Raw genomic sequence first — 16,061 nt, 5'->3', positions numbered from 1 at the left:
GCTGGCAGGAAGCACAAAAAGGACAGAAAGTACACATTTTACAATTTGGACAAAGTCAATTTGTGCGGACCGTGGTTGACCTCGGCAGCTGTGCACGCTGTCAATTCTTCCTGGGGGTGAAAATATGAACTGGTTTACAGTATTTTTGAGTCAGAGCAAGCTCTTGCTGAACCGTCCCTGTGATTGTCATTCAAAATGTCAAAAATGTAGTCAGTAGCCAGTATGTGCTGTGGTGGGGAAAGAGTCAAAGGCATCATGTCAAAAGGTAAAAAGCATCTACCTACCAACACACAAGCTATATTTTGATTCTTTAACTAAACAAACAGGCACTCCCATCAAGAAGTGAATAAGCACATGTTTCAAGATGTCATAAAATCATTCTACAGCAGTGTATTAATGATTATAATAATCTAATCTAAAGATTAATAAGTGCAAAATAATTGTTTTCATCATAACAGCATGAAAAGCACTTATTTATGAACACAAAGAGATATCTTGCTGTTGTACATGGATATGAATCCATCTGGAGACCAAAACAAGTTAGCAAGGTCAAGCATGAATTCCATGCTAAATACAGTAGCCATAAATAACTCAAACTCATATTTACATTGCCTGGGGTTATCTCCAATGAGGCCATTGTGGGTGCTAAACGAGCTTCCTGCAACATTTCAGGGACCCAAACCCAAGATCTAATAAATGATCCCCCTGATGGTGTGTACCCCAGTCATCAAGCCTGATTCCCATGAATTCTTGGCCTTGTGTGGAAATTTCAAACACGCATACAGAGTAAGAAGCGCTTGAGGCCACTGGGTTTAGGTTAGTCACGTTGATACGAATTCACTGCCCCATTAGTTTGAATTAACGGGAGTGAAGGTGGAAGCAGGTCTGATGGAGGAGAGAATTGAATGGCAGTGGGATCTGACTGTGAATGTGGTCTCATCTGTAATGTGTGTAACGGTCAGCCTCTTACTGTCAGTGCTAAGCAGCTGGTGGGTTGAAGAAGGCAAATGAAGGAGAGCTTGAATTACAAAGTGTTCTTCTTGAACAGTAGGCGGTCTGACCACAGCAGCTGTGCACTCTTCAGCACAGACGTTTCTGATGAAATTAAACACTTTTGTCTATTATTTCGAATCTGAGAGGACAATGCACTGTGACAGCACTGCCACAGTGCACCAGTCAACACATCAATCTTTTTCTGTTTGTTCAAACAGCACGAAAGCAGAAAACCACAAACTTATGATTTACATTACAAAGTATTCCTTTAATGGCATCTTTATTGAAGGGCATTGCAGTGTGTCTGGTTGTCGTTAGACACAAGAGCTAGACATGGCGTTTACTTTTTTTTTTTTTAGAGCAAGACATTTATTGGAAAAGCCACAAACGCTCTTGAAGAATAATCAGATCTCACATTGAGGGGACGACCTCTGACCATCTGTTCTTTGCTGAGTCTCTAATGACTGCCACGATCCACGTTAATCTCAAAAGCCTGAGTCCTAATTGAAATTGAATTGCCTCACAAATCGCTTTGAGTTTTTTTGTTTTTCCTCTGTTTTCTCAAGTAAGCAGGGCAACAGATTGTGTTGACTGCTCAGCAGGCGCAGTGTCGTTGAGGAGCAGTTAACATTTTTGTTAAGTTACATTCACGTTGGATAACGTTGAAGTCATGGAATATTGTGCAAGCAGGGACATGCTGAAAGCATATTTTGTGTTTCTCAACCACTATCCAGGACCAATCATTATTAACCCCATTGAAATAGTCTTTCTGGCTGATAGTTTGTGGAAACTTTGCATTTAGTCTACATTTAGCCAAAATGAAACTCTGCCCAGCAGCCGTTTAGCGTAGAGACCGGAAACAGGAGGAAACAGGCAGCATGGCTCTGTCCAAAGGCAACAAAATCCACCTGCCAGCAGTTCTAAATCTCACTAATTACTCTTCACAAAATCCAAAATGTAAAAACGACAAGACAACAAATTCCAGTTGCGGGTCTAAGCGGAGCTTACTGTCTCTTGCGAGACAAAACATAAAGGCACATTATGTATATCTGTGCTTATTTGTTCTCTTGCTCACTAGCAAATAAACTGCAAACACAGCCTAGTCTCTCTGCCGAAGTTCAACGTGAAGCAACAATAAAATCACAGGTAAAAAATCATGTAAAATACTCATGAAACCGACCGGATGACATCATATTTGAGCTTAATTTCTCTGGAACAATAAGGGTGTTACTTCAGCCTGTACACGCTCTGCCAGTGTCCTGGTCCACGGGACAGAGTCCAGTTTGTTTGCTTACGGATGCTTCAGGGCATCAAAGCGTCTCTTTCTGTAACCCTCCACAACGGGCCTCATCATTGTCAACAGCCCGGCCTTCTGACCCTGTGTATCAGCTTGCCACGTTTTCTCTCCGTCTGCACACCTTGTTTGTACTGTGACGCTGTTGTGCAGGGAATTGTTGGAGCAGCTGCTTTTTACAGGTCTCGTGCTTTGTGTGGATGGAGCCTTCAAAGAAAATAAATGAATGGCTTGTTTTTCTGACCTTCGGCGGTGTTGGCTCCATCTTTTGCACTTTTGCTTACATAAAAGTAAATAAAGTCAGCCTTCAGATCTTTTTTTTTTCAATGCTTCCGTAGTTCATTGCTCTCACTGTGTGGTAGTTGATAATATCTCCAGACTCACACAAACGCACAAGTGTTTCTGGGTAGCTTTCAAAATGTACTTCTGTCAAGGTCTTTTATATTTCAGCATCGGATTTACTCCTATTTCCTAGACAGCGTTGTGGTTAAAGCCTTGTGCTTTTGCAGGTAAACATAATAATCTGAGAAATGTGCCATGCACGCCAGGTTTTTAAATCTTTAAATTCAGCATAAGTTAAGCTCTCCTCATTGCTGCAAACTGTGAAAACCTGGCTTTCCCTCCTGCAGCCTAATTAGAACACCCACAACCTAATTGCCGCAAACAAGGATAATCTATGGAGAGTGTACTAAAGTTCAGTGTTTGGAGGGGGGACAGAGAAGGTGAATCGTTTGAGAGGCTTGTAATAAAGACACAGACTGTAACCAACAGAGGCAGCGAATGTCTTCTAGTTACCTTTGCCGTGAAATTCTTCTTGGCATCCACTCGGCGCCCTATGGGCCCCGTTGGTAAATACGAGGGCTGTGACCCCAGATCTTTGCCGGGTTCAGAGTCTGTAAATCAGAGCCCCCCCTGCTGCACATCCTGTTAAGCAGCGTAGAGGGAACAAGGCCCAGGGCCTCGTGCCAAGCTTCTCCGATTGCAAAGAGCCCACTGGCACGGGGCAGCGAGGTGACCTCCTCTTCTTTCCCCTCAGGTCGCTGAGCAGCCCATTTGTCACAGGGACCATAATCATATCTTTTAAAAGATATGACTGGAGATAAATCATATTATTATATTAAATTATTCAATTTCACTAAGCTTGTACCTACTTTGGAGCAGTGTTTTTCCATTTCATCGTCTGCTCCGCTTAAATCTGTAATTATGTTACTTTAATGCAGTGGGAACAAGGTCTGATCTTATATATAATATTACACGTGAGCAACAGCCAATTTACACATCAGCTCTTTTTGTGAAGGCAAATCAACAAATTGTGACCCATAGACTAAATACATGTGATCTATTTCTCAATCTCATCATAGATGTCAACAGTATGATTTTCAGAATTACAGACCAACAAAGAGCAAATGAGCTTTTGTTCTGTTTAATTTGTCCAGTTCAAATGCCAAATGGACCCTGGCCCTGCACCGGTTCCATGACTTGTTTTCCCCAGAATAATACGGTTAATGAAGCACTAGACAGATCCCATGCACTCGCGTCTTATCCTAGAAAGCCGCAAAACAACCCGGTCAAAACAACAGAATCATAACAGCTACCACGCCTCGAGGCCCCCGCGTCCTCGTGTGAGCGGCTGGCAAAGTGTTTTAGATCAGATACGGCCTGCACACGGGCAGACGCCTCCACTGCTGCTGTTCTCTGCTGGCTGGTTTTGACCTTGGGGGCCTGCATGTGATGGTAAACACATACCACCTGTAAGTCTATATGCCTGAGCGAGGCGAAGAGATGGAGAGGAATGATGGTGACGAGGGTGTAAAGTGACCACGTTGTTGACTGTGAAGCCTTCTGAATAACATGGTTGGAGTCTTTAGTGGCTTTCCTTGTCTCAATGTTTTTCTGTTGAACTCTTAGGTCAAAGGTCAGTCAGGGAAGGAAGCAGACAGTGGGCTTCATGAATCATACATTCAGACTGAGGCTGTTTTTGTGATGTGCTCTCAGGGTTCAGCAGGCTGACCGCAGACTTCTTGGCAACTCGTCCACTTGTTGATGCTCACATGTCACCTGAGGAGTGAATGCCAGCATGCAAGCTGATCTTTGTTGGATCAAGATCAGGTTCATCCTGTCTTGTAGCCTCCGTTCATACTAGATTTGTAAAAAGATGTCAGGGAGTGCTTATTTCCTCGGTATCATATCTCCGTGTCCAGTGCCAGCACGCTTTCTTCTCGTGCATGTCTTACCTTGAGTCTTGAGAAAAGCTGGTAAGGGTTATTATGTGAGTCCTTGTCAGTTTTCACATTACCATTAAATTACCACCTCCTGGCAAAAGCCACAGTGATTCATCAAAGCATATAGAGCTCAAGAACTGCAAGAGAGAAACCGTATGAATGATCCGTTCATAGGATAAAGGTGATTTCACCAGAGATGCAATAAAAACCTTTCTGTTAAAAAATGACGGCTACTATTTGTATTTGGTAAACGTATTACTTTTTATTGACCACAACAAATATATGAACTCCCTCAGTCAAGCCTGTTTTTTAATGCTTGTCAAAGACGTAGAGGTTTAGTACAGCTGTGCCTGGCAAATGCACTGCTTTCATATGATGTATTGATTTTACAACTGAATTCATTCGTTTTTTTCCGCTATGGCTTCATTCTAAGACAGCTGCTGGGTCGGTCAAACTGAATAGTAAAAGGAGAGATTGTTAAGCCTGCAGAATACAAAGAGCAGCCACAACTCACCTCGCATAACTCAAACATTCCTTCTTTCCTGTTCCAACACTTGAGCTCCTTCGTCAACCTCGAGATGCACTCCACCCCAAAAGCTTCATGTTGGAAAAAAAAAGGAAAAATGCATCAAATAGGTTTGAACATATGTTAGAAAATGAAGCTAAATAGCCAGAATGTAGCGCTGGGTTTGCCAGAAAACTCAGCCCAATGTTCATGTGTTTCATACAGCTTGGTTATAATCAACACTTTGAAATAACAGAACAATGTGTCTTGTTTCTTCAGCATCGCAGAGAGTTCACTCTCAAACTCTGATGTTGAAGCCATGAATTCAGGCAGCCAACAGGGAAGAGGTCTCAATATTGACCTGTGAATATGCATGGAATGTTAAGAAACACAGCCCAAATTGGCATAAGTTCAGATTTTCCTTTCATTTATTGAACTTCCAGTATGAAAACAATTTGAATTTAGGGAAAATGGGCAGCAAAAAAGTTCTTCAAGCTGCTTTTTTTTTTTAAGGTGAAGCGACTCAGTGACTGTGAGAGAGCATTGGAGTCACCGTGAACCCTGAAGAGTGATGGTGCCCTCTGTTGGACATAATAGAACCCGACCCTGGTAATACAAATTCATTTTTCTCTTAATGTCTATAAAGAGCTGCAGAGCAGAAAGTATGTACACAATAATAAATGTTAATAAGAAGATCCCTTCATGCCGAATGAAGAAATTCTGAATGATTGTTGGATTAGACTTGTTCATTTCTTAATATGTTACATATTTCAACAATTCAATGTTTCAAGTGGTAATAATAATAATTGGGGGTATCTTTCCCGTAGTTGCCCTAGGACAGTGTAAAAATAAGACAATGAGAGAAAGGGGTATCAAATGCAATGAACCCAAGGCAGGAAATAACCCAGAAGGCTGAGGGGCCAAATGTGCTGAAACCACTCGACCCCTGAGGAGCTCAGAAGCAAATTATCAAATGTGAAAAGGAAGCTCAAATTTCTAACAGTGAATAAAAAGCTGGGAAAAATAATTTGTGGGTGGTTTGTGTAGCTAACACTGTAGACAAAATGTCAAGAATGAAGAAAAACAGAAAATACATTTTTAAATAAAAAATGGGGTAGATGTACAAACCAAACTCCAATGTAAAATTAAAGTACCTCAATTGTAGTTATTACATGTCGTTTAGATGACGCTTTCATCCAAAGCGACTTACACTACATTTTTAAACCCATGTCTTACATTTGGCCTGGGGAGCAATTAGAGGTTAGGTGTTTTCCTCAGGGACACTTCAACATGGCACATGGAGCAGCCGGGATTAGAACCACCAACATTGTGGCTCCCAGTGCATCACACGACTCCATGCGCCGCCATAGTTGTTGTGGTGGGGCACTTATTGTGATCAAATCTTTTATTCACTTTCAAGATATGCATTAAAAATCATCTATCCATTCGGAGAATATACGCGCATTTACAGACACGCGTCTTCAGGTATTTAAACATATATATCTATATAAATACACAACATAATGGATGCAAATAATATTTTACAATAATAGAGGTTTTGGTTTTATAAATGTAATCCCAGTCCAATAATAAGTCCTCCGTCATGCATTTGAGGTCTTTAGTCCAGACCCATGATGGGGGGAGGCGCAATCCAATTTGATCCCATCATAGCAGTAGGATTTGTATGAAGTAGTTTGAATCAATTTAAAGAAATTTGTCCTCAATCAAAATCTACCTCTAATCTTTTGGCATACAAGACAAGGACCGCACTTGGGAGCGTGATATATTTACAGCCTTGATCGTATGCAAAAGGCAGCACATATTGTGGGATTAACCGTGACTTAATAAAGCCAGTCTGGTCACAGTGAACCGATTTGATGTTTCACGACGTGTTGCTAAAATGCGGGCGGAGGATGAAATCTCAGCAGTAAGCACGTAGTTACATAGTGTAAGATCTTTGCCAGGTTGAGGTGATATCGATAAAGCAAAAATAATTTATTCTAAAAGCAATTTTCAATAAAACTATGAACCACCTAGAAGAGTCTAAATGCTTTAACCCAACAGATCCCAAGTTCATTTCTGGGGGAATCCAATACCATCCTGGTGATTTTCCTTTCCTGCAAGTTTTGTTATTAATAGCCCTTTTTAAATAGTTAGGCTCAAAAGTAAACTACTAGATCATAAACTAATTACTTTATTTTGACGGCATTTAAAAGTTGTGACTCATTGAAAGTTCACCATTTAATATATAATGAATGAATCCACGTGTTTACATGTAATTGTCTCTATACCTTGAATACAATTTGAAAATATAACCGAGAAGGATGTGTCAGACATGACAGCTCACTGTTGCAACCTGAAAAATCAATTACCATTTGTAAAAAAAATGTATCTTATTTACAGACAGAAAACACAGGACATTCAGTCATCTTAATACCAAATTTATTTCAATGCATCTGATGAAGCGAGATTGAGAGCCATTTAAAGTGGAATTGACAGAGTCTTCTTCGAGATGAATAGTTCTTCTTCCACAGTATTGGACTCCACCTCTCTCAACGTCAGCAGGCACTGTGAAGAGAAGAAATCAGTCACTCAAAAATAACCCTTCATCTCAACCCAAAACAGAACATGCCTCTATTTGACCAGATAAGCAGGGTTCTAAACATTCAGGTAATAGAGCTAAATCTCATTTGACTCATGATTCAGTGATACGTCAGTTAGATCGGTTCTCTTTCTATTCAAACAACTCTGCCAGCTGTCGGCTGCATTCCCCTGGCGTCCCGGTAGGAAAATGAGAAAATAGAGCCCAGTCCTGATGACCAGCCCAGATCTAAATCCACAAGAATTGCACTTCAAACTACTTAACCAAACTCAATTAAATTCCTTTAATTGCAACAGTGTGGCAAACTGCAAGATAACTAAAAAGCATGGAGTAACAAGCATGTTCAATTCTAGTTTTTCACAGAGGCTGCACATCAGCCGCATTGTCTATTTGGTTGAACCCATTTGCGAGTGGTACGCAATCCCATATCAAAGATCAGAGTTAGAGTGTGTGGAAAATACACTTACTAAGAACAATGAACCATATTACGTAACAATACAGGTCATAAGGCCCTGGAATAATCCTCCATTTGAGAAGATTAGCGTTTCGTTTTGGAGCAGCTGTGTCATCTATGGATTAAATTCTTGAAGGCACAAACTGCGTTACTGTACTACAACTGACTGAAATAGGTTATATTATGTTTTGTCCACACTCTCAACATACAGAAGACAGGATATTAGGAAAAACATGTAAATCAACACATTGAAACCATCTTTTGGCAGGGGGTGTGGAATATTGAATTGATGTGGAATTGGATTTAACTGTGCTGGTCACTGACCATGATACATACACATTGTAAAGAGATGCAACAAATTTAAGCCCATTACCTATTGCTTTGCAGGTTTCCTTTAACTGCACAAGAAGAGTGCCTACCAAACTACCAGTTTGAACTGATCTGTCTTTAGGCTGGCTCTCTTCAAGATGACGGACCATTTGGGTGACACTATTTGCAGTGAGACGTGTGGCTGAATTTGTGCTCCCTCACCTATCGCAGCCTCCTGGCTTCTCTTTCAGACTCCAGAAGTGTGAGGACATCTCCTTCTCTGACTGGGCCCTTCACGTTCCTGATGATGGAGCGGTTGCTGTCGTCCATGAACTCAACACGGACCTGAAGACAAACGGATGAAAACACACGGTTAGAATATAATACTAAATAATGTGTTAAACATCACAGTCGATGGGCCATTGTATCATCTACATAGATTAAGAATTGACGAACAAGTCAGTTTAAATTAAATAAACCGCTATTAAATTAAACTGAAATACTAATAGTTCAGCTAACGTTAGTTACATATTTTAACTAACCACTTTAAACAGGTCAATCCACAAGGGGAACATTGCCTTTCATTGAGGGTTAACGAAAATAGACATTACTCGAAGACACGTTAACCTAACGTAACTTAACTAAAAATATTGCCCCCGAAACTACCGTAACGTTTCAATATGGAGGTAACGTTTATTGCATCACTATCCAGACAGAATGACTAAATTTAAAATGAACAAAATGCTAACTTTGAGATCATGAGCGTTTACCTGTGTACATTGTCCCTGGGAACCAGTTCTTCCGAGCACCTTGGTGACCTGAAAAAAAGTAGACGTTACATTGGAGGCAGGAAGCTTTTCAAATAAACCATTCGTTGATGTGAACTGAATTAACTTTGAATAATCCACAACCGGCTAACAGCGAAAAAGCTAGCAGCTAGTAGCATGGACGGGCCTCCATGCCGAGTGCACGAGAGCCGACGTGCCGTCCCCCTAAAATCTATGTGTAAAAGTCAATCTAGCTTCACAGTTCCGAAACCCCATGAAACATTAGCTGTTTATGTAGCCATTTATCCGTTTGCATACGATTATTTTGAGGATATTGGTTATTTTCTTACTCTGGCGAGCTTGATCGGCTGCACGCGGCTGGCATCCATGTTGTCAGGTTAGACCGGAAAGGAAGTCACGTGGTGCACAGCACGAATATATGCGAACTGTAATAAAAAAAAGAAAGACAATATTATAATTTTATATAAACTGGTGTTACATTTGAAAACAATTGGTCGAATAAAATACAAAAAATAATACATGGAATAATTATTGTTATTTATATTTAATTTAAGAATACCATTTCCTTTCCGGAGATTGGCCAGTACCATTCACACAATCTGTCAAGGGTGGAAACACGGGCCATACCAACTCACACATGTTTTTGTACTATAGCCTATATATAATATTGAATATATATATATATATGAGTGAATTAAATTAAATTAAAAAAGAATATATAATTAATGATCAAATTACCTGTCTCTGTTAGCTTAATCCCAATTTTAAAATATATGCACACAATTATTAATGATTCTCTTGTATATTGAATATAAAATATACAAAACAATCTATATTTTCGGGTTTTGAGATACATCTGTAACAAACAGACTTTGTCAACTTGCAGGACATATGACAGACTACATTACACTTTTATTTACCAATGGGGACTTAATCAATTTTGCTTCTCAGTGATTGATACAGTGTTTTTCTAGCACGTTCACATAGAGATCATGTTTTATATAACATCACATAACCATATAGTTCCGAAGCTGGAGGGAGACAATGCATCTACTGGCAGCATTGATTCAAACGTCATGTGTGAAAGCTCTTCGCAGCCTTGTTAGTATTGGAACTTCATCATCACAGTACTCTCTCCCCCTACCTCCCCTTTCTCAGAACTCAAAGCCTTAAATCACAACACTAATCCTTGAGAGCAGTATTTTTAACTTTCGTTTGGATAGAATGAACAGCAATAGGATTAGAGGAATCAGTAAAGAGGATGAATCCCTAACCCATGCAGTTGATCTTCTTGCACGCTGAGAGACATGCGAGGTAGCTTTTACTTGAACTTAATTTAAACCCAAAAAGCATTTGTTTCAGAGGACAACATTCTGCCTAAATGGAGATCTGTTTTTCACTGACTTGACTGGCACAACACTATTGTTGCTTTGTCTTCTGAAAAATTGTTGCGATGGAGGTCGCAAAGCCTGCTTTGAAAGTACTGAAAAAACGTCGCTCCAGTCTTTTTGCCACCATAAAACGGGAGGTAAGTTTTTCAACAAGCCTCGAAGACCAAGAATGCGAATTCCCCTTTTCCCAGGACAGCTCTGTGAAGCCATGGACATCTATGGACAACCTTGACGCTCCTGATGAGAAAATTAGACCAAAGAAAAATCTCGAAAAATCAGTACCAAACCTGAGGAGGTCAAACATTGTCAACCTGAACATAGGCGGAAAGGTTTTTCATATCCCGAAGCACTTGGTTCTCAAACACCCGAAAACCAGGATTGGAGTTCTTGCCCTCTGCGATGATCCGGTCAAGCGCCTGACTCTCTGTGACGATTACAACGTCCGCAACGACGAGTTCTTTTTTGACAGGGATCCCATGTTTTTCCACTACATCTTCCACTTTTATTGCAGTAATGTCCTGTGGGTGATGGACAGCCTCTGCCCGGTCAACTTTGAGCAAGAGATGTCATTCTGGGGCTTAAAACTGAAGGACACTCCAAGGTGCGTTGTAGGTATTTAATACCCCCTAAATGCATTGTATAGCTTGGTCTGTTGCTGTTTTTATATTTCCAACATTATTCACTCTTGTAAAAATAGACAATAAATGATATTATTCTTGTCAGGTGCTGCCGCATTCTGTTTGAGGAGAAAGTGGACGACATCAGAGACCAACTGAAGGTGAACCAAGAGTTGATTGACGAGATCAAGCCTCACCAGGATGACGAGGGATACAAAGCCATGTTTCTTGGAGGTCTTCGAAAGATCCTCTGGGACTTGATGGAGAATCCTTACTCCTCACTGTCAGCCAAAGCCTTTGCTGTGTTTTCCAGTCTGTTTGTGCTCATCTCTATCGTTGCAATGACAATGAACACAGTAAACGAACTCAGGCAGTACAAACTTGCTGGAAAAACCTACATGGAGTGGATAGAGATATCCTCCATCCTCTTCTTCACCTTGGAGTACTTTTTGCGGTTACTCACAACGTCCAACATCAAACATTTTGTGAAGAGCGCCCTCAACTTTGTTGACGTGGTGGCCGTGATGCCCTACTTCCTCCAGATCATTTTTGAGACCTTTGTCATGGATTCAGAAGACGTCAGTGCAAAGGAAGATTTGAAGGCCATGGCAAGAGTCAGTAAAATCAGCAAGGTGCTGAAAGTTGTCAAGTTAATGCGCATCTTCCGTATCTTGAAGCTGGCTCGTCACTCCACAGGCATGAGGGCGTTTGGTTTCACCATTCGACAGTGCTCTGAGCAGGTACGGAGAACCGTGAAGCTACACAACAGAAACAGGGTACATTTATTGACAGACGTGCAAAACGACTACCATCAGCACTTTATCACTGGATCACATGACCATTTGTGCACACACAGAACGATCAACAATTTTAATCTCTTTCGGGTTGCTCTTTCTGTTTTCAGTATGAAACTTTACGGTCCGTCTGCTCTTAACAGAGTTGTTTTATCTGTTTTGGGCTGTGCTTAATCCGCCCGAAAGCAAACTGCCAACAGGAAAACTAGGGGGAAAAGGAAAGTGAATATTGTACTGATTTTTGTTAGCTGTTCATAAATATGAGCCGTAATAAATTCTACTGTGGCTTCGTGGCTAACAAGCCATCATAGCAATTTAATAGGATTTAAGTGCCCAACGTTGTGTTTCAAGCTTCTTTTCGGTGACACGTGTCCAATTTCTATGAACTGCTTCTGTATTTATAGAAGATATCTGCAGGCAGCGGGACTGCGATTTGGGTATTGGAAGCGTTATGGTTTCTGTTTGTATTTGAGTTTGTAGTTGTATTGACAAATCACATTTGAGCAGGCTTTGAGTTAATTCAGGCAAACAGCCCCTGTGAGCAAAAGAGGCAAAACAAATTGGGCAAAATACAATCTTGGAACCCACCGGCTATTGTCTGACACAATATTCAACGTTATCCAAACATCTATATGTGTCTTTCTAATCTTACTTGATCTGGGTAACTACTGCTCTGCTCTCTGACTTTCAAAAATAATCATTATTTAACCCGAAGAGTGAATTGAGATTCAGTTATTACCACAGTTAAATAAAAATATAGAAACATCTCCTACAAAAATAATAATCATATCATAGTATATTAAAAAGCAAACCAACAGTGTTGTGGAGAAGCAAACAAACACATACTACCGGGCTCTGTTATTGACATATTCTCTTGTGTTTTTATTTAGGTCTGCTGTTTGTTTCTGTTCATTGCCATGGGCATCTTCACCTTCTCTGCTCTCATGCACTCTGTGGAGATAGATCAGCCCGGGACCCCATTCAGCAGCATTCCAGATGCCTGGTGGTGGGCTGCGGTGAGTACGATAAACTTCAACATCCAGATCGGAAACATGTCTGCTTCTGGAGGTTTTCCATTAGATGCATTAGAATTTGGGGTGCAGGATTTAGAGGATTTTAGAAGCTCCTCTGGCTGCCTCTTGGACTCTTCTGGATAAATTAACCTGGTTCTGAACCTTGGTAAGCTCTTCCACTTGACTGTGCTGAAGAGATCAAAGAAGAGCTTGGTCAGGGCTGTCAGTAAGACCCCGCAGTGTGGCGCATTCCTGCTGTCAAGGATTATGCGTAATCTTTCATGGTGCCTGCCTACTAAGAAAAGACAAAAGTTCGCAGTGCTGAACAGAAGCATATCGTGAGCTCTTATTGTGGCTCCACCGATCAGTAAACCCATGACGAAATCCTACAAAAAATGAGTGAATTCTCAGCTTCACTGGGCAGCAGATGTCTTGCAACTAAAGAAAGATGGTAACCAAATCGGTTCCATCTCAAGCAAAATATTTTGGTGTGACACACTGTTTCTGGATCCAAATGACAATTGTTTTCTTTTTTCTACCTTTAGCACATATTGCAGCTGCCGTTACAAAGTTCCTACTGTTTGATGCTGTATGCATTCAACCGGGATATACCGCTTTATCAAAACATGGACCCACTTGGTCAAATCTCCAGTGTAGAGAATAGCCAGATTATTGTGCTTTCAATTTGAAATACTGCGTATTGATATATAATCTTATATAGTCTTTTTCAATTATATGGTGCTACGGGCTTGGAACGCTCAAGGGTTCTTCACTCTGTGTAATTACGCACCTTCTGAACATCAGTTTAACTTTCGAGCAGATTTTTGGCAAGGCATTTGATTCGATTGGATGTTTCCATCCTCTGTCCCTGCACCCTGCCAAGACGTAACAGTGTAACTCACTGTAAAACAATTACTTGTAGTATCTACATTTCTGTTTGTGTATGCAGGAAACAAACAAGACATTCTACTTAGTGGCTGTAAAGGTGCTGGTACGCCAATTTTAAACACTTTGTACAGGGCCAGGCTGAATGACCGTATTTTGCAAACTATTACACTAATTAAAAATAATTTGGGGGTGATTAAAAGGTTGGAGACGCTCATTGATTGTTATTTGGCTGTAGAACACAGATGGGGATAGCAAACCAAGAGAATTGTAAAACACAATAATAGTCAAACTATGATAAAAAAGATGTCTGTGATGGCAGGTAGCTTGAGAATCATCTGCTTTTATAGGTCACATCATATCAAAGGATCTGTCACTTTGGATTCTGTCTCTATTTTTTCTCACACTGCCAGCTATGATGAGAAATACAATCTAGTAGAAGCTTCCCCTCAAATCTGTTGTGTCGCTCAGCATAATAGTAGAAACATCCTCAAACTGTACTTACTTTAAAGAAAATACTGGGGAACTTGTACATCATCAGTCTGGTCATTTCCCGCCCTCACATATTTAGGGACATGTGGATTTAATTTATCTGGTCTTATCTGGGGTGGTAACTTGTACGTGGCTAATCCCCTCTTATACAGTGTTATGCGTCCTGTTTGTTGCCGGTGTTTGCATTCGAGAGATGGAAAGTGTTGCAGAGCATTCTTGGAGGTTTATTTGATCCTCTTCTCTCTTAACTTTGCAACATGGCAACGGATCTGTATGAAAGATTACTTTCAATTGTAAAACTTTCCATGACCAATTGGTTATTTTCAGGAAGAATGACAATATGCCCTTTAAAATAACAGCGCAGGAAGATCTCGCATGGTGTGCCTTTTCCTCCTCCGAGTAAAAATCATGCATGAAAGCTAACTAGCTTTTGTTCATTTCTTCCAACAGGTGAGCATCTCCACTGTGGGCTACGGAGACGTCGTCCCTATCTCCTATCTTGGCCGCTGTGTGGCGTTTTGCTGCATCTCTTTCGGCATCATCCTCAATGGGATGCCCATCTCCATCCTATTCAACAAGTTTTCTGACTATTATGCAAAACTGAAGGAACAGGAATACACGTGCACCAACACTGAGCGCACCTTCCAGCTCCGGAAACGCCTGAGGCGCAAGTTTGACAGTTGCTTTGAACCCAGGATAGAGGAGTCTGATGACGAGACGCACTACCGGCCCCACGGCAGGCAAACGGTCCACGAGAACGAAGATCTGGCCGGCCACTAGTTGCAACCTTGCTCACACTAAATGGCCTTATCATCCAAGGGTCTGGATTTTGTGGGACCCAATCTGCCTCCAAGTCTTAAGCCTTTGGGACTTAGGATAGACAATGTAAGGGAGGGTAACGGAGGCGGCAGCAAGTTGAGTAAAGCTTTAAGCTTCAGCTGCACAGTAGACGCTGTTTGCACGCTATTGGTAATGAGTCCTATGTGAAATGGACGTGAGGCTGCCATTAGACAACCTCCTGTCCGTTTCCAAGAATAGCTCTCGGCCGCATCAAATCCGGCTATACTGAAATATATTTTTGACACAAGGAGGTCAAGTAGTAACATTTTTAGTGAGCCAAAGTCACTAGAACATGAGTGTTGGAGCTATATTGTTATTTTTGTTTATTTTGGGCTTGAGTTAATTTATAGCTTCATTTATTCATTTATTTTCTTGCTAAGGTTAATTTGGTTTATTTTGTATTTATGCTTTACTTGTATTGTCGTTTATTGGTCACATGGTGTTATGTTCATTTGCATAAAGTAGGTCAAGGTGGGAGGTGCTTCAGGCTAGGAGGGCATATGGTTTTTTACCAGCGTGAGAGAGGCAGCAGGAATGTCTGTGAGCTTACTTATGTGTGTGAATAAACCTCCTTCAACTCAATCTTGGTATGGACAGCACTTTGCTTTGGTACCTCTGAACCTGCGTAAAGCCTAACCATGACCTAGCCTCAAGTGGCCATTTGAGAAGTTTTGTTATTATTTGTTTGGTTTAAGTTTATGGACAAATGGCCACTACATTAAGTAAAAAACCCGCCCTGGATATATCGTTGGTTTACGTGGATACTGGACTTGTCGTTTGCTGGATTACCGTTTGGAAAGTGGATTACTCACCTGGATGCGGGAGACAAACAAAGGAAAGGGCCTAGGAGCCAGGAGGCGTG

At 41.0% G+C, this 16,061-nt stretch overlaps 2 protein-coding genes across 2 annotated transcripts; one reads left to right on the top strand and one right to left on the bottom strand.

Annotated features, from left to right (window-relative positions):
- Nucleotides 1-7,439: 7,439 nt before the first annotated feature.
- On the bottom strand, nt 7,440-9,542 carry rps28 (ribosomal protein S28). Its single transcript, XM_037457852.2, has 4 exons — nt 9,497-9,542; nt 9,150-9,197; nt 8,602-8,724; nt 7,440-7,582 (listed from the first exon to the last, which is right to left on the bottom strand). Exons 1-3 carry the CDS (start codon nt 9,533-9,535, stop codon nt 8,602-8,604), a joined length of 210 nt encoding a protein of 69 aa, XP_037313749.1. The 5' UTR covers nt 9,536-9,542; the 3' UTR covers nt 7,440-7,582.
- A 949-nt stretch (nt 9,543-10,491) lies between these two features.
- Nucleotides 10,492-15,493, top strand: si:rp71-39b20.4 (potassium voltage-gated channel subfamily V member 2). The gene is made up of 4 exons (XM_037457851.2): nt 10,492-11,159; nt 11,282-11,915; nt 12,860-12,985; nt 14,810-15,493. The coding sequence occupies exons 1-4, from the start codon at nt 10,621-10,623 to the stop codon at nt 15,137-15,139; spliced, it is 1,629 nt and encodes a 542-aa protein (XP_037313748.2). The 5' UTR covers nt 10,492-10,620; the 3' UTR covers nt 15,140-15,493.
- The last annotated feature ends 568 nt before the right edge of the window (nt 15,494-16,061 follow it).

The sequence above is a fragment of the Pungitius pungitius genome, chromosome 15 (assembly GCF_949316345.1).
Source record: "Pungitius pungitius chromosome 15, fPunPun2.1, whole genome shotgun sequence".
Taxonomy (NCBI): domain Eukaryota; kingdom Metazoa; phylum Chordata; class Actinopteri; order Perciformes; family Gasterosteidae; genus Pungitius; species Pungitius pungitius.
Note: the sequence above shows the minus strand (reverse complement) of the source record. Positions and strands in the feature narration are given on the sequence as shown.

What these genes read in the sequence shown, in the direction of transcription:
- rps28 (XM_037457852.2), bottom strand. Translation starts at nt 9,535, where the DNA reads ATGGATGCCAGCCGCGTGCAGCCGATCAAGCTCGCCAGA. An exon ending in AGCCGATCAAGCTCGCCAGA is followed by an intron (nt 9,198 to 9,496) that starts GTAAGAAAATAA and finishes ACTTTTTTTCAG; the next exon opens with GTCACCAAGGTGCTCGGAAG. An exon ending in CCCAGGGACAATGTACACAG is followed by an intron (nt 8,725 to 9,149) that starts GTAAACGCTCAT and finishes GTTTGTCTTCAG; the next exon opens with GTCCGTGTTGAGTTCATGGA.
- si:rp71-39b20.4 (XM_037457851.2), top strand. Translation starts at nt 10,621, where the DNA reads ATGGAGGTCGCAAAGCCTGCTTTGAAAGTACTGAAAAAACGTCGCTCC. An exon ending in TTCGACAGTGCTCTGAGCAG is followed by an intron (nt 11,916 to 12,859) that starts GTACGGAGAACC and finishes GTTTTTATTTAG; the next exon opens with GTCTGCTGTTTGTTTCTGTT. An exon ending in ATGCCTGGTGGTGGGCTGCG is followed by an intron (nt 12,986 to 14,809) that starts GTGAGTACGATA and finishes TTCTTCCAACAG; the next exon opens with GTGAGCATCTCCACTGTGGG.